The sequence below is a fragment of the Nyctibius grandis genome, chromosome 8, assembly GCF_013368605.1.
Source record: "Nyctibius grandis isolate bNycGra1 chromosome 8, bNycGra1.pri, whole genome shotgun sequence".
NCBI lineage: Eukaryota > Metazoa > Chordata > Aves > Nyctibiiformes > Nyctibiidae > Nyctibius > Nyctibius grandis.
In genome coordinates, this window is record NC_090665.1 from 1,868,945 (window position 1) to 1,895,000 (window position 26,056).

Sequence of the window (26,056 nt, forward strand, 5' to 3'; positions counted from 1 at the left end):
GATTAAAATCCACCAATTAACTTGTTTAAAAAAACAAAACAAGCTTTAGGCCCCAGAGCTTGTTGAAAGCTATTTCCATTAACTTTAAAGGTTATAAAATAGATGTCTCCTCTTGAGAAAAAGCTGTACCAATATTAACTGGAAACATTGGGGGTTTTGCTTGCTTATTTTCAATAAAGTAGAGATTAAAGCACATTTTATAAATTAAATTAGCTCATAAATTAAATAGCTCATAGAAGCACTGTGTTGAATGTTCCATCTTGCAGCACATTAAGAACTTTAAATGGTTTTTCTCTTCCCACCAACTCTTCCTGGTTGTTTTTCCCTTCCCATTATGTACAAGGCTGGGCTGACATATTTGAGCTCTCATTGCTGCATTTAAGCTCTTGCTGTTTGGCAGCTTTTCCTTGCAGTGCAGTTTAGCTTTCATTTCTTTTCAGTGGTGGGCATGATACAGAGAGGAAGGAAAGCAGGAAAGAATACAGGTAACAGGAAATTCTGTGCTCCATCCTACTTATCTTCTTGGGTGTCCATAAGAAACTTCTTTCTTCTTCTATTTTAATAAATATGCTACTTTTGTCTTTCATTTTTTTAAGTATTCAGGCTATAACAACTCAGTGAATTGATGTTAGATGTTTACATCTGTATGTAAAGTGCTTGAAATTTTATATACTTATTATTTTTAAAAATTATACTCTGCACTGTCTTAATAATATATTCTGAATAATGGAAATGCTTTATTTTTAGGTTGTCCTTCTCACCTTGCTTATGAGAGCTAAGTTTTATTCTGAGAAAGTTTCCTAGGTTTTGATAAATCTGACATAAAATTAGCACTAATCTGATCCTGAGAGTTACGCACTTTAACTTAGAATTAAAATCGAGTAATAGATCTACACCGTTCCCTGCTGGATGGAGTCTGAGCCATGTGGGTTTGTAAACGTTTCTGGAGATGGTCAGGTTATTCAAGCCAAAGTAGGCCTCAACTGCTGATAATCTATTTTTAATGAAGTTATATATTGAAGTTATATTAGGTCAGCATCTGAAAACTGAAAAATATCAGAAAAGGTTAAAGTGACAATCCCACACTTCTTGATCCTGTCACCGTATGTGATCTCCCCCGTGGCCCCTTTCTGCCTCCCTCCAGAAGGTGTTGCTTATCTCAAGCTTGTCAACCTTGCACTGTAACTCAAAATTTTAAGGGTTTTGGAGTGGAATTTTATGAAGCAGTTGTGACGTGTGTGCGTCACAGGAGGGAAGATGCTGTGAATTAGCAGGGATGAGTTTCGTGCCAGAGGTCCTTCGCCCGAGCTGGCGCAGGAGGTGTGGGGTACTGGAACAGGGATGGTGCAATGGCCGGAGATGACTTTCAAATACGGTGGATTTATCTCGAGATATTTATCTCGAGAGACGTGGTGAGTGGTTATGGTTTGGATCTGCGGTGTTCTTGGCTTTGTGCTGACCTCCGCTAGCCTTCCCGTGAGAGGTTTTGTCGAACGGGCTGTCGGTGTGTACGTGACCCCCTACGAGGGGGGCCTGGGGCGTTTGTTGGCTGCCAGGTGTGGCGAGGTGCCTGGGGCAGCAAACCAGCCAGCAGCAGGGAGGCTGAAGCCACAGCGTGAAACCCCGGGCGCTCGGGGTGAGCAGGAGGCGTGCGTTGGCTGCAGGAGCGACAGAGCTCACCCCTCCTTCCTGGGGGGTTCGTTGGGCTCCTTGGGGAGTTGTGGGGCTGAAGGGATTTCTGCCGTGAACGGTCCGGTTACAGCGGATGTCACTTGCTTGCTCTCTCTTCCTTTTTATCCTGCAAATTTCAGTACAGAAAAATCCCACACTTGTGTAACTGGTAATTGTATTAGCAAATGGAAAAGATTCTGAATCATTATAGGATTATTTTTTTTTTTTGAAAAGGCAAAGCAGTCCAATGGGAAACTTCAAAAACAACTAAAAAGAGGCAGGACCAATTTTTCATGCTGACTGCTTTCTCAGTGTCAAACTATTTTTATCAACTGTTTTTATCCAGCCCATGGAAAACATTTATAGAGAACACAATACGTATTTTTTTCTGAAATTTATTGAGAATTTTATGGAATGACGTTAAAATAAGATTGTCCATAAAGAGATTTTTCTCACAAGTTCAAATAACGCGAGTAAAAAACTAGTAATTTTCTTTCATTATTGCTCCTCCTAATTTATATATTTGGTTGGTTATTTTTAGGCAAACACTTAGAGGTTTGCTGTCTTTATTTTTAAAGAAGTAGTAGCAGTCGGATATGATTTTGTATTTTCAGAAGGCCGCTCAAACGTATAGTACGTTGCACAAAATCCCATAAAGCAATTGTTAAACTTCTACAGAGAAAAAGAAATGCCAGGGACCGTAGGTGGGGTCATGCATCGGAATGGGCTGCCCAGGGAGGTGGTGGAGTCACCATCTCTGGAGGTGTTTAAGAAAAGCCTGGACATGGCACTTAGTGCCCTGGTCTAGTTGCCATGGTGGTGTCAGGGCAACGGTTGGACTCGATGATCCCTGAGGTTTCTTCCAACTTGGTTGATTCTGTGATTCTGTGGAAGGGGTGTGAGGAAGCCCATATCCAGAGTTCCTGCGTTGCTGCTTGGACCATTAAGTAGTGTGGTTTCAAGGTGACCATATCGTGAACCTTTATGAGGAAAAATGAGTTACTAAAGTCACAAATTGTTGAAATATATAAATATTTCACGGATATAAATAATAGTAACAAGGAAAAAGCCTTAGTGCATAGACCAAAATCTAGGATGAATATTGTTTCATGTTTGCTGCGTAAAAGAGGTCCCCATGATGTTCAGTCCCTTCGATGTCAGGGTGGCTCCTCGGTGGGGTGACCCAGGAGAAGACAGTGCCCTGCTGCTTCCGACTCATGTGTGGAAGGAGCAGAAAACAGGGGAGAAGAGCAGTGATTCTTCGATGGGAAATCAAGCCCAAAGCAGCAATGCAGAGGTTGCATTGTAGTCTACTTTATCTTGAATATTGCTGATAAGGGGGGTTTAATCACAGTATAGACAATATTTTAAATAATATATTACCTTTCAGTCGTTTTCAAAGTGCTATCCGAATGTCTTGTAAACAATTCTGACAATTTTACTCCAGTCATGAGTGGGTTGCACCTCAATGATCCTTCCAGTTCTGTGATCGTGTAGCCCGCTAATAAAAACATACTATAGGGAAATACTTCTTTTTGGGTTACAAAAGCATGCTAAACATGTTCATGGATAATATCTATGGAAATATATTTATATTTTTTTTAGTCAGTACAGGAATAGACATTTTGTGGACGTATGATCTAATTTCAGCATGGCAGTTTTCACACATGATAGCAGCGATACTTATTTCTGCCGGGAGAAATAAAATGTTTAGTTTTATGTGCAACATCATGCTTGCTTTTTCCTGGTCTGCCTTTAATCTAGTGCTGTGTTTATGTAATGCAATAGAAATGTCGCTAACATGATTATACTTTTATATCTTATTAGCTCAAATACTGAGTACAATAAAATGGAAAACTGTTTAAATTTTATGTTTAAGTGCTTGAGATAAGAGTTCTTGTAAATGAAATGTGATTACACTTCTGTAATAGATCTTCTCTGTCTGTTAGGACTTTGTTTAGCTATGTAATTCTATTGGGATTGCTGGTTCTAAGTTTGATATTTTTTTTTCAGATATAGCCATGTGAAATACTCAGTGTTACAGGCAAATAAACAATGAGCATGAATCTGTTGAAAACTCAGTGTTTCCTGTCCGAAAATCGTTGCTAGATAGTTTCCTTTGTGATAACCAATTTGAATTAAACATAATTCCCTAACATCACCTTGAATTTCCATCTGTGTAACCCTGATGTTCTTAAGCGTTTTGCATTTACCTAATGCTCTGGGCTATTTTCACTTACCATGTATGGAAAACTGTGACTATCTTAAAACTGGAGATGATATGAATAACAATTGTTTGCTGATCTTACCCTGTATCTCCCTGGATAACCTGCAGTCTGCAAAGGCTGAGTAAGTGGCAGATAGCTTTTGTCATCTCTTATCCGGGCTGTACACTTGTAAGGAAGAGCAGGGATAATCGCCTAAATCTAATTAGGGGTTAAAAGAGGCCATGACTGTGATGTGGCAGTGAGACACCTTACTGTATCAATCCTGTTTGCATTAGAAAAATAAGGTTGTCATATTGATTATTCAAATTAGCTTATATTGGCCATGGCTCAATGGCTTGTATCGCAGCTGAAGCACTTGAAGGTCCCAGCTTTTCAGAGAAGACCTATGCTTATGGCATATATTATGTGCTGTCTTGTTTGCTAATTTAAGGGGTTTAAAACTCAGACTGAGAGAGTTTTATCGTGAGAATTAAGGGTTTAAGTGACCATCGGAAAATGGAGTTGAGCTTTCATGTGTGATATTTGTGATTGCTGAAAGCTATTAAATGAAGGCCAATAAATTTGCTTTAGATCTTTTATGGAAAAATCCGTATTGGAGTTAACAGATCTTGCAGTATTCTGTTTGTGCGCTAATTGATGTTTAGTTCAAAGTCAAATGGAGCTAAAAAGAGTAAAGTAATTGCATTCAGATCAATTCCACATTCAAGAGACAGTGAATTCCCTTGGCTATGACTTTGGGGTCTATATTTTAATTAAAAAAAAAAATCTACCTGGTGCTGGGCTATTATATAGTATTCTCAAATATTTCTCAGCACTTGGCTTTTTGTCGTTCAACAATGACATCTGCTGACACCCTGCAAGTGTATAGATGCTCTAGAGAGTGCTAATTTCAGCCTTCCTCGTTACTGCGCCCGCGATGAATGACGTAAGTGCCATACATAGACTGGGCAAACGGAAAGCCTTTAAGACGACCGATTCTTTTTGTGCTTTTGTAGTACACCAAGAAATATGTGCCAGGCTATGTCGTATGTACAAAGGTCGGACATTTTACAGATATTTTTTCCATTGGTTTGTGCAACTTCTGTCATTACGGATGTACAAGAAAGCGTCCACCTTAAATCCCAGATAACAGGCAGAGTCTGCAAATTTTTCTCCGTGGTTGAACCGATTTCACCCATCTTATGTACAGTTTGAACATTTTTGTTTACCCTAGGTGTTGGTTATGCTGTATTTCTTTCTACTGCTGGGCAAAAAAATATGCATAGTTAACTATTTTTCCCTCTATTGCATGTAGGTGCGAGGTTTTCTACTTTATTTTAAAATTTCTTCCGTCGATTCTTCCAGTTTCTTGTTTCCATGAGCTGTTGTTGGTACTGGTGTGACAGTTACCCATCCAAATGCTAACCTTGTTGACTGAAAGCCACAATGACCAGAGGAAGGAGATATAGATATATATATATATGTATAAAAATGTTATATATTGCTTGCTTACATTGTTAGAACAGCATCCTGACCTGTTTTGAATGACTGAAAATTATTATACGTAAATATTCACATAAGTTTCCAATATCTTGCTTGAACAGAAAGTTAAGTAGGTGGCTTATCCTGTCACGCCATTGTGTAAAAGGCCACTCGGTCCTGATTGTTGTTACGTGACTGTTTGATTGCTTGGAGCGGTTCCAGTTTCTGGGGACACTGGTTTCTGGCACTTTGCAAGACATAGTAATTTTGTATATTGTGATTATAACTTTCAGCCAAAACTGAAAATCTAGGAAAAGAGCCAATATATTAGATTTTTTTCCCCAGCAATATCAGTGTGCTGTTTCTCTAGATCAGTACATCAGTCTGTTTTCTGAATTTGTTATATTCTTTTTTCTTAAGTCTGACTTTAATCTCTTTCAGAGCAGAGATACTCCTCTGTTCTCTACCATGGTCTTCTAATAGAAGTTTGCAAATATTCATGTTACTCTGCTTAACACCAGTAAGGCTGTCTGGAGGACATTTCTTAGAGTGAAATAAGACAAACATGAACAGCGTTGTAATAAGGTAGAGAAAAATCCTTGGTTCTGGTAGCATCATAGAGAGGCAAAAGAAGTTAGCAAAGAAGTTGCTCGCTCTAGTGTCTGCTCCTCCTTTGAAACAATATAAAAGTTTGATTCACACGCAAGGGTGACCAGCTCTGGGGTGTCTGAGGCTGCCTCCCTGAACTGCCCGCCTTACTTTGCTGTAAACATTAGCATTTTAATGTGAAGCAGCACCACGTTTGGCTTGGCTGAGAGCATCCCTGTAACGGTTTGGGAAGTCCTTCATGAGCAGCCAGGTAGGTGGGTGCTGGAGGGGATGTGTGACCAGATACAACCATTTCCATTGCAGTCCGTTGTCTTGTGTCATACAAAGTCTGCCAAGGGAGGTCTGTGTAGGTCCAGCACGTCTCCTGTCCTACATGATGTTAACTGAGGTGAACTGAAACAGGGACAGCTAAAAACAGAGGGCTTAAGGTAACTTTTGTGGACAAATAGGTATCTAGCTCCAACTTATCCCCTCAGAGCAGACCAGAGAACGGTGCTGCTGAGAGCTTGAAGTAGGCTTTGTGAGCACCTTCGCTTTGTGATGTGTCACTTAGGTTTGTCACCTGAGGTGGTTGTTGGGTATTAGCTGGTTTTTTTTGCAGGTTAGAAATTCTTTCTACCAGAAGTGCTTACTTAGTCATCAGCCTGATCATCCACGTTTCCAGGTCTTTCTGTGTGGTCTGTGAATCCTCTAGAAATTGCTGCTGTTGAAGGATCTGGCTGCTTATTTGTTCAGAAGTTTTTGTAGAATGTTTCACTTTACCTCTAATATTTACAGGTACAATAGGAAGTGCTGGTTTTAATCTTCAAGCTCCAAATGTTTCAGATCCAAGTTTCCTTGGAGCCCGCCGTGTTTATGGTACTTAATTTTTTCAGGAATCTCTGGGGTTCATATTAGAAAAATAACCTTTGAGGGAAATCTTGGCTGTAGAACGAGACATGTTTTATATTTTTTGTCTTTTCTTCTAATTTGGGTCCACTTGGTGGTAAATCAATAGCGTGCAATACTGATTATTTTCATTTCACTGAAGGAATGCCAAAATACAAAATGCCTAGCAAGATTGCTGGTCTAGACTTTGGCTGGCCACTTCTCATCGGTTTGCTCCGTCTTGCAGAGCCAGGACTGCTCTCCGTTTTCACCGGAGCCGTTCTCTGAAGTGCTGGGAATGGTGAATGCCAAATAAAATACATGATGTTAGTCTTTCATGGTAGTAAAAAGGTTAAAAGCATGTTAATGAAAGCAAGCATTTGGGAGGGGAAAGTGAGTAAGACCGATGTGATGTGGTAAGAACAGTAGGCTTAAGAATTAAAGAGCGTATGAAGAGTGTGGTGCTTTAAGGAGGTTTTGGTGTGACTCAGCCCATGTGAAGTGTTTAGCCAGTGCTATTTGATGGGGTTTTGTTAAGACGTAAAAGTTTCTACAAAAAAGTGTAAGTTGTGGTTTACTGGAACTTGCAGATCTTTTGTTGTTTGCTTAACTCACCATAACCACAGAATCCCAGAATCAATCAGGTTGGAAGAGCCCTCTGGGATCATCGAGTCCAACCATTGCCCTGACACCACCATGGCAACTAGACCAGGGCACTAAGTGCCATGTCCAGGCTTTCCTTAAACCCCTCCAGAGATGGTGACTCCACCACCTCCCTGGGCAGCCCCTTCCAATGGCTAATGACCCTTGCTGAGAAGAAATGCTTCCTAATGTCCAACCTGAACCTCCCCTGGCCAAGCTTGAGGCTGTGTCCTCAAGTTGGAGACAGTATCAGTGTTTTCAACACAGGCATAGCACTGTCCTGAATATGTCTGTTGCTTCTGGAGTTTCTCTCAGAGAAGCGAATGTGCAATAAGCACAAGACCAAAAGCAATTTTAGCATTGATTGATGTTCTCAAATAATAACAGACTTGTAAATTATCTAGTCAGAGGCCATTACAAATGCTGGAGAAAGAAATAACAAATAAGCATGATACAGACCTATTAGTGTTAGTTGTTTGGTGCTGCTGTTGAATTAGCAGTGAGTTAATTGCTCTTGGAATCAAGAGAAGGGTTAGCCTTGTCAGATAATTTAAGGAAATTAGCCTGTTCTCTACAATCTCGATGGAGCTGTATTAGGTACAAATCCACTGTGACTGGGTCCAAGTGTGACAGATTTTTTTTTTTTGACAATTCTGAAAGTCTTTAGTATTGAATACTGAAATATTATCATCAAGATACACTTCAGGTTCCGATCTGTGCTATTACGTGTATGTGAGAGTGCTTTTACAGTCTCTGGTGATTTGTAAGCACACAGGTAAGCAGCATTGTTTTGGACTGAATGCTTGTCCTGGTTTTGTGGGGATAAAATTTAGACTCCCTTTTCTGTTCCATGTTGCTTCAGTGTGTGCCCAGCTGTGGCTGGTGATTGAGGCCATGGGCAGCTGCCCCGGGCTGGCCCAGGTGTGTGCTGGGACATTGACCTCAGGGGCACTATAAAAGGGGAAGCTGCTGGGGATGGGGGCTTTGTGCTCTGCTCTCTTCTCCCTCTTTCTCCTCAACAGTTACTATCCCTGGAGGGACTTGCCACCACTCTATGAGCTAAGTATAATTTTGTGTATTTTCTATTAGTATTGATATTGGTTTCCTTATTTTATTAAATCTGTTTAAATTTCAACCCACGAGTCTCCCTCCTTTTCCTAATTCCCTTTCTCAGTTGAGGAGGGGACATTGGGTGAGAGAACAACTGGTTATTGTTTAACCCTGGGTGCGGGCTAAACAGAGACAATGCTGTAAAAACAAAGGTGCTGAAGTGGGAACTGCTGTAAATGGGACCAATTTAGAGATCTCTGTCGAGCTGCTCCTGCTTCAGATCTTCATGAGCTTCAAGTAGCTGTTTTGGTTTGGTTTTCTCTAACCTTTCCATTAAAGCACTTTCAGGTTATTTTTGTCACTGTCTGTTAGGCTTGGTTTTGGTCAGATAGGTTTGAGATTTGCAATCAATTTTTATTTTTTTTTTTCTATTTTGATGAAATATTATTTATTTCTCTTTATTTGTGGCCAAGGAACCAATTTCCTATCAAGCTTGAACCTTTTAAATTTTATAAATTTGTCTTGCAACACAGCCCAACATGGAAGTTGTGAGTAGAAGATACAACATTCTTCCTTACTGAAAGTCAGGCTTTAAAGAAACCTTTTTCATATTAAATATGTTTTCAAAATTCATCTGGGCTTTAAGAAAACAGCCTTTTAGAAGAATTTGTGAGTCTTCTGCTTAAAATAAAAGGATCTTTGTGATGCTCTCCATAACTTCTCAACCTCAAAATATTGAAAAACGTACAAAACTCTAGAGTCACATCAGACAAGATGCATTTGAATGCTGAGGAGATACTGTGGAGGACGCAAATCGTACTGTTCAAAAAATATTTATGTTTATTTGAACTGAAAATGGCTGCAGGAACACAGTGATGGTAAATCCTTAAGGTTTCTTATTAATGTGTCTGTTCAGGTTTGTTACTCATGTAACAACAGGGGCTTCTCCCTCATGTCAGACCTATGTTGGAGAACCTTCTGAGCTACTCCTGCCTCTCAGCATCTGCTCAGGCTGCTTGGAGTGGCTGTCTTGCAGAAACTGAGAGACCTGCAAAGGCTTTATTTAGGGGTACGTTAAGTTGTAGTAGAAAAAAACAGTTTAATTGTGAAATACAACCTGAAACTCAAGTCACTTATGACCAGCAATGCTACAAGCTGTGTTAGCTGAAGTAGTTGAGGAGGTAGAAACTAAATATTCTGAGATCACGTAGATCTGCTTTTTTTAGGAGGAGGAAATTTTTTTACCTTGTATAGGGATGAAAACCTGTGCACGTCTGAGCTTTAAACATAATTTAAACATTTGGAGCATATTCTGAGTGTGCCCCTGCATTCCTTAGGGAGATAAATTCAGGCCAGATGAAAGAACGTAGAGGAATTAAACTATAGCGACAAAATCAAACTGCAGGGACACAAAGAGGAACAGTGAAAAAGCATTTACAAATTGGGCTTTTATACCTCCCGACAGCGACGCCTGAAAAAGCACGAGGTTGCAGTGTGCTAAAATTGGATCAAACGCAGTCCGAGCGGTGGAATGTCAGTGAAGTGGCACTTTGTGGGTCTCAGCTGAACTTGACCACGGTTGCCAAAGTGCTGCACGCATCTTCAGTACTAATGGAAACGGGAAACTACCTTTTCTTAGTGTTTTGCCTTAAAATGTGTGTGTCCTGGGACTGTTGGCTCATCCTGGTGTTTCATCTGAGCTGTGGAAATCGGTCCCTGCTTAAGGCTAGAAACAAAACCTGCCTTTACTGAAGAATTGCTCTGCTGCTGCTCTTTGCTTTTTATGCCGAATGTCTGCGTTACAGAATGGAGGGTGGGGGTTTTTTTTTGGTTGTTTTGGGTTTTTTAATCACTTGTTTATTTTTAAGCAGTGCGGCGTTGTACTGCTGCTGGTTAGAGAGGAAGGGAACTCATCCCAAATCTCTATGGCAGGCTCCTGTTTTTTTGGGACTGTGTTAGTCTCACCTAAAGCCCTGACCTGCTATTTGAAATCCATCTGTTTCCTTTCTATTAATTTGTGTTCTAAGCCCCACATCTTGTGCTCTTTCAAGGTCCTTCCAAAGTATGTGAACTTTTAATTCATTTTTATTTGATATTCTTTCTTTTCGGGAAGCAGGGGCAGCAGGGCAGCAAAAGGGACTGTGTTCTAATGCTGCATCAATACAGGCACGTAGTTTTGGGGTTTGTTACAGTATTTTTTTAATTAGAAGAACATCTCTCTGTTTAGAACCTCTGAAGAAACTTGTGAAGCGCAAAGAACAAAACCAAAGCCTGCAAGTCTGCTGGTAACTTCTGGTGTTTAGATTTCTCATAAAAGAAACTCTTTACTATAAAGGAGCATTTGTGTATGGAAAAAGTTGTCTGACTTTTAGTCTGGTTTATAAAGACGATCAAAAATCTTCTTTGTAAGGTATGCAAATAGCATAAGAAGTGAGTGGCAAGATGGGTCCCTGAGTTGGAGGAAAATGATTTATGCTGATTAAAAAAAAAATAAAATAAGATGTATCTACAGATGGGTATTGACAGTGTGCGTGTTGGCATTGATTATGGGTAACGGACCTGGGGCTGCATGAGCTTAACTCAGTTAAGGTATTAAATGTAGGTATTGGCTTTGTTCTGTGGACTGAGATGTATGGGGATTTAAAGAAAGAAAGGAAAAAAAAAAATAAAAAGGATTTAGTGATTTATTTCCGAAGTTAGATTTAAATTGTCACTGTAGAATATTCAATAATAGAATGCATATCTGTACAATACAGCCTCGACATACAGGCAGTGTCTTACAACATGAATTTTGAGCAATGAGCGAAAGCATCAAGTTTTTTTTTCTCACAGAGATTAGTAGAAAGTTGTGTGCCAGCAAATAAATTTTAAATACTTAATAACTTCTAGAAGATTTTATCCTTTTGGGAAGAATACCTAGCACAGAATCTTAAAAAAAATTACAAATAATTAATACAGACAAATTCTAGATTAACTCGTTTCATAGGTAGAGTGCCTTTAATTGATGACTTTATTGAACATTTAATGAGGAACTGGTGGTTATTTCCCTAAGCCCAATTTTCATGAGCATTTACTATTTTTTGTACAGTTTATAATGAATTTAGACAAGGGCGGATCCGTTCAGCTACAGTGTCATTTCAGTGTGGTGCAGTGAGCTGTGTATTCTTGAAGTATTTACACAAGATTATTACAGGACTTGTTTAAGGTGCATAGATAGTTTAAAACAAACGGAACAGGCTTGAGGTTTCCTTGTGTGCCTTTTTTTGTTATCACGAGACTGAGGGCCTGAAGGAATAGAGGAAGTGAATGGACACCAATGTATCCAAATATCTCATTTTGCCTAAAAGCAAGTGCCGGCAGATAAATGCCCATAAAGGGATTTCTTTCTTAAGCCCCATGGATTTTTTTTTTTTGCAACTTTTTGTGTGAGTTAGAAATGAAAACCATTCATCTAGTGCCCCAAAGAACGGCCTTATTGAATGGAATAACAGTGTAATGTACCATTGAAGGCAGGATTGAAAGTGATTATCTTGTTAACTCTTGACAGTTACCGCCAGCTTGAAATAGAACTGGCAGGCTTGATTTGCAAATGAATTAGAGCTTTTTCATTTTGTGCCAGGATCATCTTTTTATATTCTGATATGACAGATGCTATGTTCCATGCTTTTGTTTCTCCTCAGTTTTATACTTGCAAATAAAAAACAAAAGATTATGATAGTAATTTTATTTGCATCTTTTCTCTAGGAGTTTATGCTTTGTCTAGAAGTTTTTAATCTTACATTTTTCAAAAATTTGTTTAAGAATAGTATTGTTCCCGCAGAATAAAATTTCATTAGGTTAAGTACAGTAGTAATTGGGTGAATGAGGAGGATTTAGAAGCTTTCAGAAAATGGAAAATTGATTGTACTCAAATTGTTTTAGTGCTTAGAAACATTTAAATTTTCTCACTGACTTATGCTTACGTTTAATATTCTTCAATACTGACAGTTGAGTGCAGCTGAGGAAAATCTAACGCTTTAAATATTTATCCTACCAGTATGCTAATAGAAATACATGTGTAATTAGTTTCAGCATTAATGCTGCTAAACTGTGTTTATATTCTGCAGTCATCCAAACACAGATGGTAAGGTGTTAGGTATGATAATTACTGTGCACTCTTTCTATGTTCCTCATTAACCTGTAACACTCTTTACTAGTCCAGAGAGTTTTTACTATAGTTATACTTACCGGCCTTAAAACTTGCTCTGCTTTGTTTAATATTCAGCGCAGCGTTCTGTGCATTTACACTGCTGGGCTTTTTGCTACGTTTGTAATCTAGTTTGTACGTTGAGGCTAATTAGCAACACTTCCTACTACCGCTAATGTCCATTACGGAAATGTTTTCATACACTTTCACCTACAGGATGTGTTTTAATTGAATATCTACTAAATAATATTACAGAAAAGGTAAAACAGGCCAAAGTTGTCTAATTTATTTAAGACTACCAAATAATCTGGTTGACAGAGACAGTGACATTCCACAGCCTGAAGCTTAATTGCTTATGTTTGCTGGGAATGCAAGCGTTGTTTAACAAGGTTTTATTCTTTGTGAAGGGAACCCTGTGCACAGAAGAGGAGGACAAAAACCCACCCACCCTCCCAACCAACATCCAGAGGAAAAAAACAACAAAAAACCACTGCACACAGGAAAACTGCAAGGACTTGCATGTTTTGAGGTCCTTGGAATTGCCAGGTTTATCTGAGGAATGGCTTGAACCGGCAGCCAGGATACAGAGATCTGCTTTGATAATTTATAGGATTTCCGTATCTGACCTGAAGTCTCAGTAAACCCGAATTGGGAGCTTTTGGGGTGGTTATTTTGGCTCTCATTTATCTGAGAAATATTTATGGAGGAAAAGGATTTTTTTTGTAGGGTCTGTTTGAAAATACTGATTCTATCAACACCGAATTTTGTTCACCCCTGCCCCCCTCTATTTAGTTTCAGTACTTATTTCAGTTGCATAAAATCTTGAATTTTACTCTGTGAGCCAGGGTTATATATTTTTTCCCCCTCTTGAATATTTGATAAGGTCTCTTGGGTACTGAGTTTTCTTCTCTCTAGGATAACATATTATGGAGATTGTTTCACCTTGTGTCCTGTTTAAAGTCCTGGGTTTTAGCATGATTCAATTTATCTTGCATTATATTCTGCTGGGTTCTTCAGCAGTTCCAAGTTATTCCGTGTGTGTTTGTGCTTTTCTTCCTGCTTTTGATAAGTGACCTTCATATGATCTTCTTGAATCTTTGTTACATTTAAATTTATTAGTAATTGGCCAAACTTCTTACCATTTTTTCCCCGAGTGAAATAAATTATTTGGATGACTGGAGCAAGGGAGCCACTGAGCACACAACCAGCAGCTTTGGAGTCTGTGCACTTCAGGATCAGTTCCAGATCATTTGAATCTGATATTAAGTAAGAACAAAACAACTTTTTCAAAAATACCATGAATGCTTTTTCTAGCAGCGTGTGTGGTTCCCTAACCATTCACTCTTCTTGAGGAGAGTTTGTTCTGCACAAAAGATTCGAAAGAGCAGCATAAGATTCCTAGTTTAGCTATATCTCATCTTGTTGAGCTCTTATGTGCAAAAGAAATTCTCAACTAATGTCTTATGCTGGTTTTCCAGATGCTTAGTGCTATCAGAATAACAGCCAGATAACTGCCTTGTGTTTCTTCTCACCCATACCCTCTCTGATGTTGGGATTGCACCACTATTTTATTTTATAGTCATTTTATTGGTTGGTTGGATCTCCAATAATGGAAGAAAACAGAGTTTTTAGATACAAGGAGCCGTGACTCTTAAAGCCATTACAACTGTCGAGGGATTCTCTTTGAGATACATGTAGTACTGAGAGTCTTTGTGTAACTTATGTAAGTAGTAGATTGCAAAGATTTTTATTTTCATTATTGGGAATATTGTTTGCATATGTTATTTGGTTACTTTCAAAAAACTCAAGTTTTTTTCCTTCATCTTTGTGTAAGAGAGCCAGGAGGAAATAGCTTTCTTCTATGGTTTTCTCCTCATGCCTTTTGTATACTCCCTTTGGCGTAACTTCTACTTATGGCTACAAAAATTCAGGTTTTTCTTTGTAACCCAGAGGAGGTTAAGTAGTAGTGTTGAAGACCAACGCGTTTGTTGGAGTTCTGTTTCTCCACATTACGCAGTCTTTGCCAGCAGTTCTGCCAGGCCATCGGTGTGGTATCGGACCAGCTTGTCATCAAAAATCAATAGGTATGAACGTACCTGTTCACCCAGGAGAACCAGCGCTGTCCTCTCAAAAATGGTATCGAAGGAGAGGACAGGCGTAGGGCTTAGATTTTTATGTAGTCTTTGTTGTGTCTTTCAAAGCCTATTGAAATAAGTGTCTGTGGTCTGAAGTCACATTTGGAAACATTAGCCTATAATTTTACAGAAAACAATATAAAACCTATAAAATTTAGTGGGATATGATGGGGGGATCCATTTCTACAAACTGCGTCCAGGGCTCTGTAACTCTGAAGCTGAAATTCAAGCTAGCTCAGGGAAGAGCTTCAAATATGTAGTGTGTTCTGAACAGTCACCGTACAAACGTAGTAAGCATGTGCTTTTATTGTAGTTGTTGCCAACAGGGAGAAAATACCTTTTTCTGTACCAGGCTTTTATTTTTCTGGAATTGAACAAAGGCATGATCTGGCCACGACTGTTTTGCTCTTCATGTCTGGCATGTTCTGTGAGCTTAACGTTAGTCTGTGAAGCTATTCCAGAATACTACATGGTTTAAATGGTTGTGTAAATGCATCGCTAAACAGTGATAAGGTCACAAGTGCATCGTTCAGGCTACCCATCCAGTTGTGGTTAAGCTATGTATGTATGGGTACACACAATGCCTTGTTCCAAAATGGGTGTGTGAGATATAAGTTAGGAAAAAATTAAAAACTTCAGTGGAAAAAACTATTCCTTATTTTCCTCCTCTGAAATTCAATATCTGAAGTACCTTCAGTCTGATTGTACAGACTTTTAAGGCTGAGGAAAGTAAATCCAGCAAAGATTGAATATATAAAATAAGAAGTGAGGGAGCAGTTCTCTATCTTGGGATATCCCAGGGTAGAATTAAATAGTGTGTAATCATGTGGAAACCTAATTTTCTTCATCCCAAGAATATACAGGGCACAGCTCTAGTCTGGGAAATCATGAGATGTTGGGCTTTAAACTCACCATTGAGAGAGATGATCCTGCCACGGGTTGGCAGAGTTTTAAATGGGGAATTTCCACATTCTGAGAGAGAAAGGAAGGAAATTTTTACTGACTGGTGGTGGTGGTGTTTGCTGGGTTTTAGTCAGAAATGTGGAGTATTAACAATGCTGGTCCATTGAGTAGTCAAAGCTAGTGTAATAAATTAATTTAAAAATCTGATTTAGATTAGTTTGATTTGTTTTACAGTGCCTACTGACAAGCCAAGCATCTCTTAGCAGATCAGCTTTGAGAAGACTGAGTATCAGAAGCAGAAAATGATGAGGCAAAGGCCTCATTGAATTTGAGATGCTGATCTGCTAAAATAAAGATGATATACAAAAAGAAAGGTCTAGAGATAGCTGACTAGTCTACTTCTCTCATAGCTGTCACCTCCAATGTAGTTGTACTTAGTAAGACTGTTCCTCACTTTGGCTATGTTGGGTCAATGTAGATTCCTCACACTGAAGAAGCTCAAGACAGGAGGGGCAGTGGCTATGATGTTTATGGCAGTAGCCTCACTCATCCTCTTCACCATACCTCGTGGTACGATTCCTAACATCTAGGGCATATTTTTGTTCATTTCTGTCTTCTCTCCCTTTACCTACCTTCAACGCAGAGCTTAGGGACGAGACCACCACTCAAGCTGGGTTTCACATGTATTTATCCAGTTTTGTGTTGCTTGTATTGTTGAGTGCTTACTATGTTGTCACCTGCTGAAGTTCATAAAGAAGCTCTGAAGACTTCTGATGAGATTCATCTGGTTATTTTGAGGTTGTTTATCTGGAATACAAGGGGGCTTTGATAACATACAAAAGAAAAATAGCAGGTGTGTGTGCTACTCAGAGGAAGATCTGTAGGGGAGGCCATTAGATGACAGCAAGCAGTAGAAGCGTGTTCACATGAGGATAAAGAACATGAAAACATGAGGTTGTTCTAAGAACATCTTTCACTATGAGGCTCCTAATTCAAGAGGAATAATGGGACAAAAAAGGGATTAATTTAAAATGATACTTGACAGATTATTGAAAGCATTATGTGCTGTGCTTGTTGAATGATCCAAGAAAATTTTAAGAGTGAGAGAGCTCTATGAAAATTATCTGTAACCACTTTGGATAACGCTGCCTGATCAACAACCCTAACACATCGGCATTCATGAAGAGTGGAGTTAAAAGGCCTTTATTTGAGAGCGTGCTGCAGCCTGACCCGAAATGCTGTGTATGACCTTTTTCTTTGCAGCTTGTAGTTATTGTTGTGGAACTGGAGGGGATTCTGCCAAAGGCCTTGCTAATGATGAGATGATTTATTTATTCATTTGACTTCTGAGGAGAAAAATCAGACATTGGGACTGTTTAGTGTGGAATTGAGGCCACCAAGACGGTTAGGGGCTGGAGCACTTGCCCTGTGACAGGACCTGAGGGACTGCGGGTGGTTCAGCGTGGAGGAGAGATGGCTTTGAGGGCACCTGAGGGCAGCCGCCCAGCCTGATGGGGAGAGAGGTCATTGAGGAGAAGGAGCTGGGCTCTTTGAAATGGTGTGTGGTGGGAGGGAAGATGCAACCAGCACAGGCTGGAAAAAAGAGATGTTTGGACTAGATAGAAGGAAGGACGCTCCTGGAGAGGACATCTAATCAGCAAGGCAGGTTGCCCAAGGAGACTGGGCTTCCAAGACCTGCCTGGATAAAACTCCGAGGCGCCTGGTCTGGCCTCACAGCTGACCCTGCCTTGAGCAGGCGGTAGGAGTGCAGAGCTCCAGAGGCCCTTCAACCCGAGTTACTCTATAATATCCCTAGGTACAGATAATCCATAGAATTATTGTGTGGCCTCTGGATTCCAACCAAAAAACTATGGCAAAGAAAGTTATTAAGTATGAATAGAGGGGAAGGGTTGAGAATGAGTTGATAACAACTTGAGAGGAACCAAAGAACGGAGACTGAAGTGGTTTGTTTTCATTTGGAGTAAATTTTAAAAATTGTGGGATACTACCAGTTTGCTACTGATCTGAATAGCAGCACAGATTAAACTCGGCTCTCATAACTGTTTGTCACGTTAAAGAATATAACAGAGACCTACTAACAAGTTCAATTGTCTATTTTAGTGACAAGTAAAAATATCTCTGAGATTTCTTTGGTTTTAGGTAGCGTCGGAGTAATAAAATAAGCCCCTGGTGTTGTAGTAAATTATTTATGAAATCTGAAGTTCTTTTATAATAGCTAAAGTTTGGATATTTTGAAGCTATTACATGTTATTCAGCTTCCTTGATTAATGGTTCGTTTTATATGGGCACCTATTTTTATGACTATGGATATACGTCCAGGTTAAAATCAAGATTTCCAGCAAGTGCTAGTGAATATTTTTGTTTTAGTTTAGTTTACTGGCAAAGGAACGAGCACTAATAAGTTAACAGTGCCTCAATTAGTTACCTACACTGTGGTTTCAGGTAATCCAAAAGCTGGCTACACTTGCTTAATTGAATTGCTGGCTGCTTGTTACAGGTCCCTCATGACCATGATTCAAAAATGCAATTTTTTCCCCTAGCATTACCAAAAGCTGACATTTGGATTAGCCTGAGTATTATGCTTACTGGTTTTAATGTATGATTTTAAAATACATGTGTGCCAACTAATATCTTGTTGGGAACTAGATGGGGTGGTGTAAAAATGGAGTAAAACGTTGTTACCTGATAATGATATGAAATTAATATCCCTTTCTTATGGTGATCCTTTATAGAGTATTATAATATTGGATGTGCATAAAACTGCTCTTGCCTGTTGTTTGTAGTGGTTTATGGTGTTAATGATTAAGGTATTCTGCAGACTTTAAGGTTGTGTTAGACCGAGCTGTAGCAACAGGTCTGATTTTGCATAACACAATATTTGAAATATAGTATTAATGGGAGTCTTATTTGTATAATTAGTGTTTAACTAGAAAGATACAATTACGCCACGGCTTCACTAGTTGTCTGCGCCGATTGATGCGTGGCAGCCTCCGGCTGGAAGGAGGTTTTCATTGGAAGTGACAGGTGCCACAAGGTTTATTTAGGACAACCTCAACCTTGTCCTGGTGTGGTTGATAACGTTCGCCTTCTGTGTGTTCAGCCGCTGCATTTCCTGCGTTAGAGCCTTGTGCTACACCAATATTACTATCTGTGCTGCCTCAAGTACAAATTGGATGAACAGCCAGTGACACTTTTTCAATATTATTACATTAAACCAAGTGGATTTTGATTGATAACCTAATATTCAACTAATGCAAAACATCAATCATGGCAAGTATATTAATTATTTAATATTGCAGTCTAATTCAGAAATCGATGTGCTGCATGAGGGGAAGGGAAACCCGCTGTTCCCAGAAGACTTAAGACAGGGAATGATTAAAAAAATAAAAAACAACACAAAACCCCTGCTGTACTCTTGTGTGTTAGTTCGATACAAATCTTTATTCATTTGCCAATAATCTCGTCGCATTTTCCACTTCAGGACCTTTTTTATCAGTTTTGAGACCTGTAATTGAATTAAGTCTGCTTTCAGCACAGGGCAGAAGGAGTTGCACAAATATTGATGAAGTCATGACAGGGACAGCACAGGAGACAGAGCACTAACAGGGCAGGGTTTATACCATTAGTTGGGAGCTCCTCGCGTCGGCTGCTTGGATCCTGCTTCCAACGTGCTTAAATTCTTTAAAGCCATTTAGCACCTCAAAAGTAGATGTGGGAAATGATTTCTATTTAAATACCATATGGACTTGGATAATAAGTTCTTGTTGCAAAATAAAAAATATCAGTGGGAGGAAAGTGCATCTCTTGCTTCATTCATGATGTATTTGAACAGAAGTGCGTAGCAGACTTTTTTTTGGAAGCTTTATGAAATTATAAATAAAAGCTTTCTGTAAAAAGTCTGAAATACAGCACAGCAAGGTTGTAAAATGTGTAACCGAATGCAGCCTTATTCAGCATCTAGGAAAATTTCATGTATTTAGCCATTTTTGTGTGTAACTTCACATTATGCCTTTCCCTGCCTGGACCAAGAGAACGGAAGCCTCATGGTTTGCTGTCTTAGAGGAATGGAGTTGGGGTTTTTGCTCCTGTGGTTTGATGTAGGTGAATAATTTGTTGAAAAATTAATATTATAAATATAAAACCATACCACACTATACAGTTCAATAACCGATTACCTGGAGTCCTCGTGGGGTGGTTTCTCCTTGTTAGCCACGGTTACAGCCCGTCTTCCTCAAGAGGGACAGTGACGTTTTTGGAAGAAGGCAGAACCTGGAGCCAATGAAAGCAGAAACTTTAAAAAAGTTTAAATTTGGGGGATTTTAAAATTTGTCTTCCTTCCATTTTCTTTCAGGTTATTTTTTTTACGTAGCAGGATGTGTTAAGGATTAATTTTCACTGAATTCTCCTTGCTTTTCAGTATTTTTACTTTGACAGTTTGGTCCCTTTTTTTTGTACCTTTTTTTATGCGACATTACTTATTTCTGTATCTGAATATTTGTATTTTTTTAGCTGTCAGGAGTCAAATGCAAAGTTGAAGTATGGCTGCCACGGCCTAGTTAGTTGATACATGATTCATTCATTCCATCACCTTTGTAAATGGTCACAGAATATTATTATCGAAGTAGTGGCAAAGCAGAACTGTGAGCTGCTGAACGTGGGTTTCATAAATAGCATTACACACTTGGTATTACTTCAAATATGAATGGGGATAACTATATTAAAAATATTGGTTTTTAAGGGAGTGTCCTGTTGCGTTGCTACAGTTTATAGCAATTTCAGGGCAGGTAAAATTTGAGGTTTTAAATAATTCTGTCGTTATGCATTAGGATAATTGATACTTTTTAGGTATTGTAACGATTAAAATAGTGAAAGTAAAAATTTTACATACCCAAGAAATTACATGGCATTGACATTTCCGAGCTAAACATAAATTGTTGTAGACAAGGGTTTAGCAACTATTTAGAACTTTTGTTCTTCTGTTACAGGGACCCTGGAAACATCAAAGCTGGATTAGAACATCTGGTAAGTTTTAATTTTCTCTTGAACATTTGCATCATCTTTGATATCTGCATTCCAAATGAACACTTTTGAATGAGCTTTGAATACCTTGAATTGAGAAAGTCAACCATTTCCCAGAGGGTCAGCGTACTGTTATTATGTGAAGGCACTTACGTTTTCATTTATCTTACCATTTCAAGGGAATTTTAATTTTTTTAAATTACTTTTTTTGATGTAGAGATGAAATAAAATGGACTACAATCCTTGGATTGATGATTGCCTTAATTATAAACAAAAATTGTTTGGTGTTGGATTTTTGGCATATCCTGATCTGAAAACCACAAACTTGTGATAAAAAAAGAAAGACACACAATCAAATATTGCATGCATAAATATGGTATGTTTTAGTAATCCGAAGTCTTTGAAAGAAGTGCACAGCTTTGTTTTTTCTCTTGTCTTTGCTTTATGAATAATGTATTGACTTAAATTCCATTCAGTGCTGCAGTAGAAAATAATAATTGAGATGCAAAATATTTTTGGTTTAAGTAAACATATTCAGACCACAAGTGATGGTAAGACATACTTAGCATTAAAAACTAATCAGTTGATCAAAACTGGAAAAAATACAATATTGTTACAAGTCTGAAGCTCATTGAGCCTGGGATGTTAGTATCAGCAATCATCAGAACATTAAGTAGTTCATCTAAACAGATTATTAAATCCCATTAAATCAAAATAGTCACTATTAATGGCATGTATATCTCCATACATCATGAGAAGTGTTTCAATTCATGTTTAATTTTTTCATATAATATCTAAATAATATATACTGTTCTGTACTGCTGTTAAAATAAAATCTTACCACAATGTATTGTATGAGCATTTGAAAAAATTGCTTCTCTCTTGTTGCTTCCCATTTTGGGAATCACTTGGGAAATATGATTTGTAGGAGCTTGTGTACCAATATCTTCTTGGAGTAACAGTGGGATGAAAAGGATGTATATTCAGGCATAGTTGTCAACAGTTTCCCCTTTATAATGGTGGCGTATTAAATGTTCCATTGCAACTAGTATTTTGAATCTGTAAATAGAATAAATAGCTGAGTGTTATGAATAGTTCTTAGAGCAGTTTGAAAATTAATCTTGTTTGCTAGTTTCATTGGTATCTTGCATGCTAGTTGAATCTCTTAAATAAATTTTTAAAACGTTTCATTCCTCTGCTGGTGTCAGGTAGCTGTAATCTGATGGGTTCAGAGAATTTTTCTAATGCATTATAAAGATGCTGTAGTCTTGACAGATGACCGTGACTGGTACTTTTTCTAAATTGGGAGTGCTGCAATAGCTGGAGCTGCAGGACTGATTTATAATGTCACCTCAAACCGGGAGGTGCAGAAGGAAGAGGCTCCATGGGTTTTGAGTAGCCTGGGGAGGAGGGGTGGACCAGGAGTAGTGTTTGCTGGTGTTCAGGGTATCTCTGGGATGTGGGGGAAAATGTACTGGAAAGGTTCTCTGCAGAGTAACGATGCCTTAAGTTCTTTGACAGGGTAACTCACTATGTGTTTGAATAAAATTTTGCCTTCATTGAACACATTAGCTGCTGTGTATTTCTGTGAAGGTTCTGTCAAAAACCTCCAGGTTTGAGACTTTTTTCCTTTTCCCTGTGATCTTAGAAAATCTGTCCTGGGAGTGGGTGCTCAAGGAAATTAACTGTTCCCCAGGACACCCACAGATGGGAATATTCATGCTGGTACCCGTTATAGATCTCAACGTTCTGTCAGACAAGTTCAGAAAGACCTTTTGGACTCCAATAAATTATAGGGATATTTCTTGGAAGATTTAAGCCACATGATTGCTCTGGTTCTACTCTTTTAAATTACTGCATCTCCAAAATCTTGTAAAGAAGTTTTTTGCCCCTATGAAAAAAAGAAGAATCTAAATATTGATTGGGTAATCTGTTATTTAATCCCTTCTGTGGAAAAAAAAAAGGTGTTTTACAATTTGTGATATAATCTTTATGAGGTTTGTATGTTCCCATTAGGTTTATCTGCGTATGTGTCCCGTTCACTTGATTGGAAACCTTGGAATAGATGATTATTTATCTGCAACTCTGAGCAGGCCCTGTTTTCTATTAATAACTCTACTAAAAAAGAACCATGGAGCCATACGTGTGGTTTATTCATTAGAGATACCTTCGTTGTGTCTTCTGTATAACATTTCATTAGAGATATACAGAAGACACAACGAAGGTAACATTTCACAGCAATAACCTGCTTGTCCTTGTGGTCAAGCAGCGGAGTCTGTCCGTTTTAACTGATGAAGAGCAGCCTGTCATTAATAGCTTGTTTAGCCCATCAGCGGTTTGTAAGAATATAGTTAATGTGTGCCAAGAATGCAGGCGCTCCCCGCGTTGGCTGGTAATCAATAACCCCCGGCAGGCGCGGGCGAAGCTCCTGCGAAGCTATCGCCGTGCTCGTGCGTAGCTCTGCCAAGGAAGCTGCTGGAGTTCACTATTTACACTTCTAGTTGCATTGTGTGTCGTAGGTAGCGTGTATCAAGGTCATTAATTCATAACTAATATTGGTTAACTCCATCTGGCAGCTCTTTGGGTGTTTTTTTAAGAGTTCTTTGGTAGAAAAATTTGCATAAATGATCAACCAAAAAAACCCCCAAAACCCCAACCAAAAAAAGCCCCTCCTTTATCCAGAAAGTGTTACTACTTATTTACTAGGTATCACTGTTGTTTTTTCTTGGATCTTGCTTTCAGTGATCGCCCTCTCGCTGATTTTCACTCGCTTAGTTTCAGACTTCTGGTGATTACAGCTCAGCAGTCCTAGTCCTAGCTACTGGACAGCGATGGCTAATAGAATTGTTGGCTTTCTAATGAGCTATAAAACCAAGCAGCCAATTATTTGTGTTCACAAACAATTAATTAACGCTCTTAATATGAGTAATTATGTTTATCTTGGTATCCTGGCAAAATTCCATGCTGGTCAATTATATTCTGCAAGCTTGGATTCTCTCTTGTTGAAGAAGCATCAGGCTGACTGGATGGTTATGTTTTTTTCCTATTGAAAATGTATTTAATTGAAAACAAGATTTTTAATTTTTTTTTTTTTTAAAAAAGAAAAGGTGTTTTTTTCTCACATGTCCTTTCATAAAATTCTAATCATCAAAACGTGAAAAAAATTCCCTTAGGAAAACCACCGTGGTGTTCTTGGGGAGTTGTAATTTTCACACACGTTCTTAGCTCTTGACCAAATTTCCCTCCTGTGTGAGACCACTGATGAGGCACCTTTAGAGAGGACAGTTTTAGTCCAGGAGGTAGGAGGGAGCATGAGAGAAGAGGAACATGGCCATGGGGTACGGCAATGACAATTTAGCATGGAATTCATTTTTTCATCATAAGAGGATATTCTATGAAGTCTCCCCACTCCAGCACAGCCATAGCCACATGGGCAGGGTGTGCACAGGTTGGGTAATGGTTTGTCTGAACTTTATAACTTGATTTTCTTCCCATTTAGACAATGGGATTAGTATATCCCTGGGATGGGGCAAGAATCTTTAGCCTGGACCCATCTACTTCAGGAAACAGTTGTGTAGAAAGTCATGGAATCGGTTTGGTTGGAAAGGACCTTTAAGATCAAGTCCAACCGTTAACCCAGCACTGCCAAATGCTAGATCATTTGTGCAAGTCTTCTAAAGATGGGAAATTATAGTGAAATAAAAATGTACAAGTAAAATCTTTTTCTGTCATCAGGTAGGTAATCAGATTAGTGAATGGGAGATGGTGCTGAAAAGTGCTGGTGGTATCATAACCCCTGTAGATTTTAGTCTGTAGCTTTTGAAGTCATGAGAAATGCTGATGCGTTGGTTTCCTTTCTAATTCCAGTCATTCACATCTCTCTCTCGTTTATTGCATATGCATAGAGTTGAGGTGTTTTACCCACAAGGTGGTTTCCTTATATGAACTTTTTTAATGGTCATTGATTTGCTCTTTGTTCGGGTAAACATTAAATTTGAAACTTCAACTTGAATCTTCTTGATACCTTCCTTCATAAAAGGTAATAGATCCATTGGTGATTCCTTTTGGAGTTAAGTGTGAGAACACAGCCACTGCTCACGTCTTCCTGGCAAGGTTATAATTATAACTAACATTTGGAAGTTTTTAAAAAATTTGTATGAATTTGTAGAAATAAGCAGGTTGAGGCCCTCTTATAAAATAATGTTAAATATAAATTTCACAGACAAGTTATTATTTGTAACTGATTAACTGTTTGAGTTAACTCCTACTATTTAGAATACAAATATTTGTATTTATGTAGACATACATTGAATTCTGCTGTTGGATTTTTTTTTTTTTGCATTGAGCCCAAAATGTTATTGACTAGCATGAGATTACAACTAAAAAACATTGCATTCTCTGAGGATGCAAACGCATAGCTGCAAATGAACATAGAGGGACCTGAAGGTAGCAGGAATGTGTTCCTGAAAAATAAACATTAGATGAGAAGGAAAAAAAAATTGTATATACATTAAAAAAAATATTTAAGTATCTTAGATGTCAGTTATATCTAACATGGAATATAGATGATAGTTTTCGTCATGTTCCATCTACCATCCTGAGAAATGAAGTTATCAGAGTTCATAAAAGGGTTTATGGCATCACACAGTCGTGGAAACTGTTACTCACAATTAAAAATGCACCATACAGAGGAGAGAACTGGGCACTCCAGAGGAGGCCACGAAGATGCTCAGAGGGCTGGAGCACCTCTGCTATGGAGACAGGCTGAGAGAGCTGGGGCTGTTCAGCCTGGAGAAGAGAAGGCTCTGGGGAGACCTTCTAGCACCTTCCAGTGCCTGAAGGGGCTACAGGAAAGCGTGAGAGGGGCTTTTTACAAGGGCATGGAGTGACAGGATGAGGGGGAATGGTTTTAAACTGAAAGAGGGGAGATTGAGTTGAAATATTAGGAAGAAATTCTTTGCTGTGAGGGTGGTGAGACACTGGCCCAGGTTGCCCAGAGAGGTGGGAGATGCCCCATCCTTGGAAACATACAAGGTTGGGTTGGACGGGGCTTTGAGCAACCTGGTCTAGTTGAAGATGTCCCTGCTTATTGCAGGGGGTTGGATGAGATGAGCTTTAAAGGTCCCTTCCACCCCAAACTATTCTATGACTCTATGTTTAGTAAGCTTACGTATGGATGCTCACGTCATCCCAGACAATGAAGGCAGGGGCTGGAGGTCTCTTCCACCTATGGCCAAAGTGACGGTCGTGTACAGAGACATACT

The 26,056-nt window shown here is 38.9% G+C and overlaps 1 protein-coding gene across 3 annotated transcripts in view; it reads left to right on the forward strand.

The window, feature by feature from the left end:
- RSRC1 (arginine and serine rich coiled-coil 1) overlaps positions 1–26,056 on the forward strand; it is a 150,344-nt gene that overhangs the window by 52,361 nt on the left and 71,927 nt on the right. For all 3 annotated transcript variants that reach the window (XM_068406657.1, XM_068406655.1, XM_068406656.1), the window contains one exon: positions 20,759–20,795. In XM_068406657.1, the coding sequence (XP_068262758.1) occupies positions 20,759–20,795 (37 nt within the window). The remainder of the gene's footprint in view (positions 1–20,758; positions 20,796–26,056) is intronic.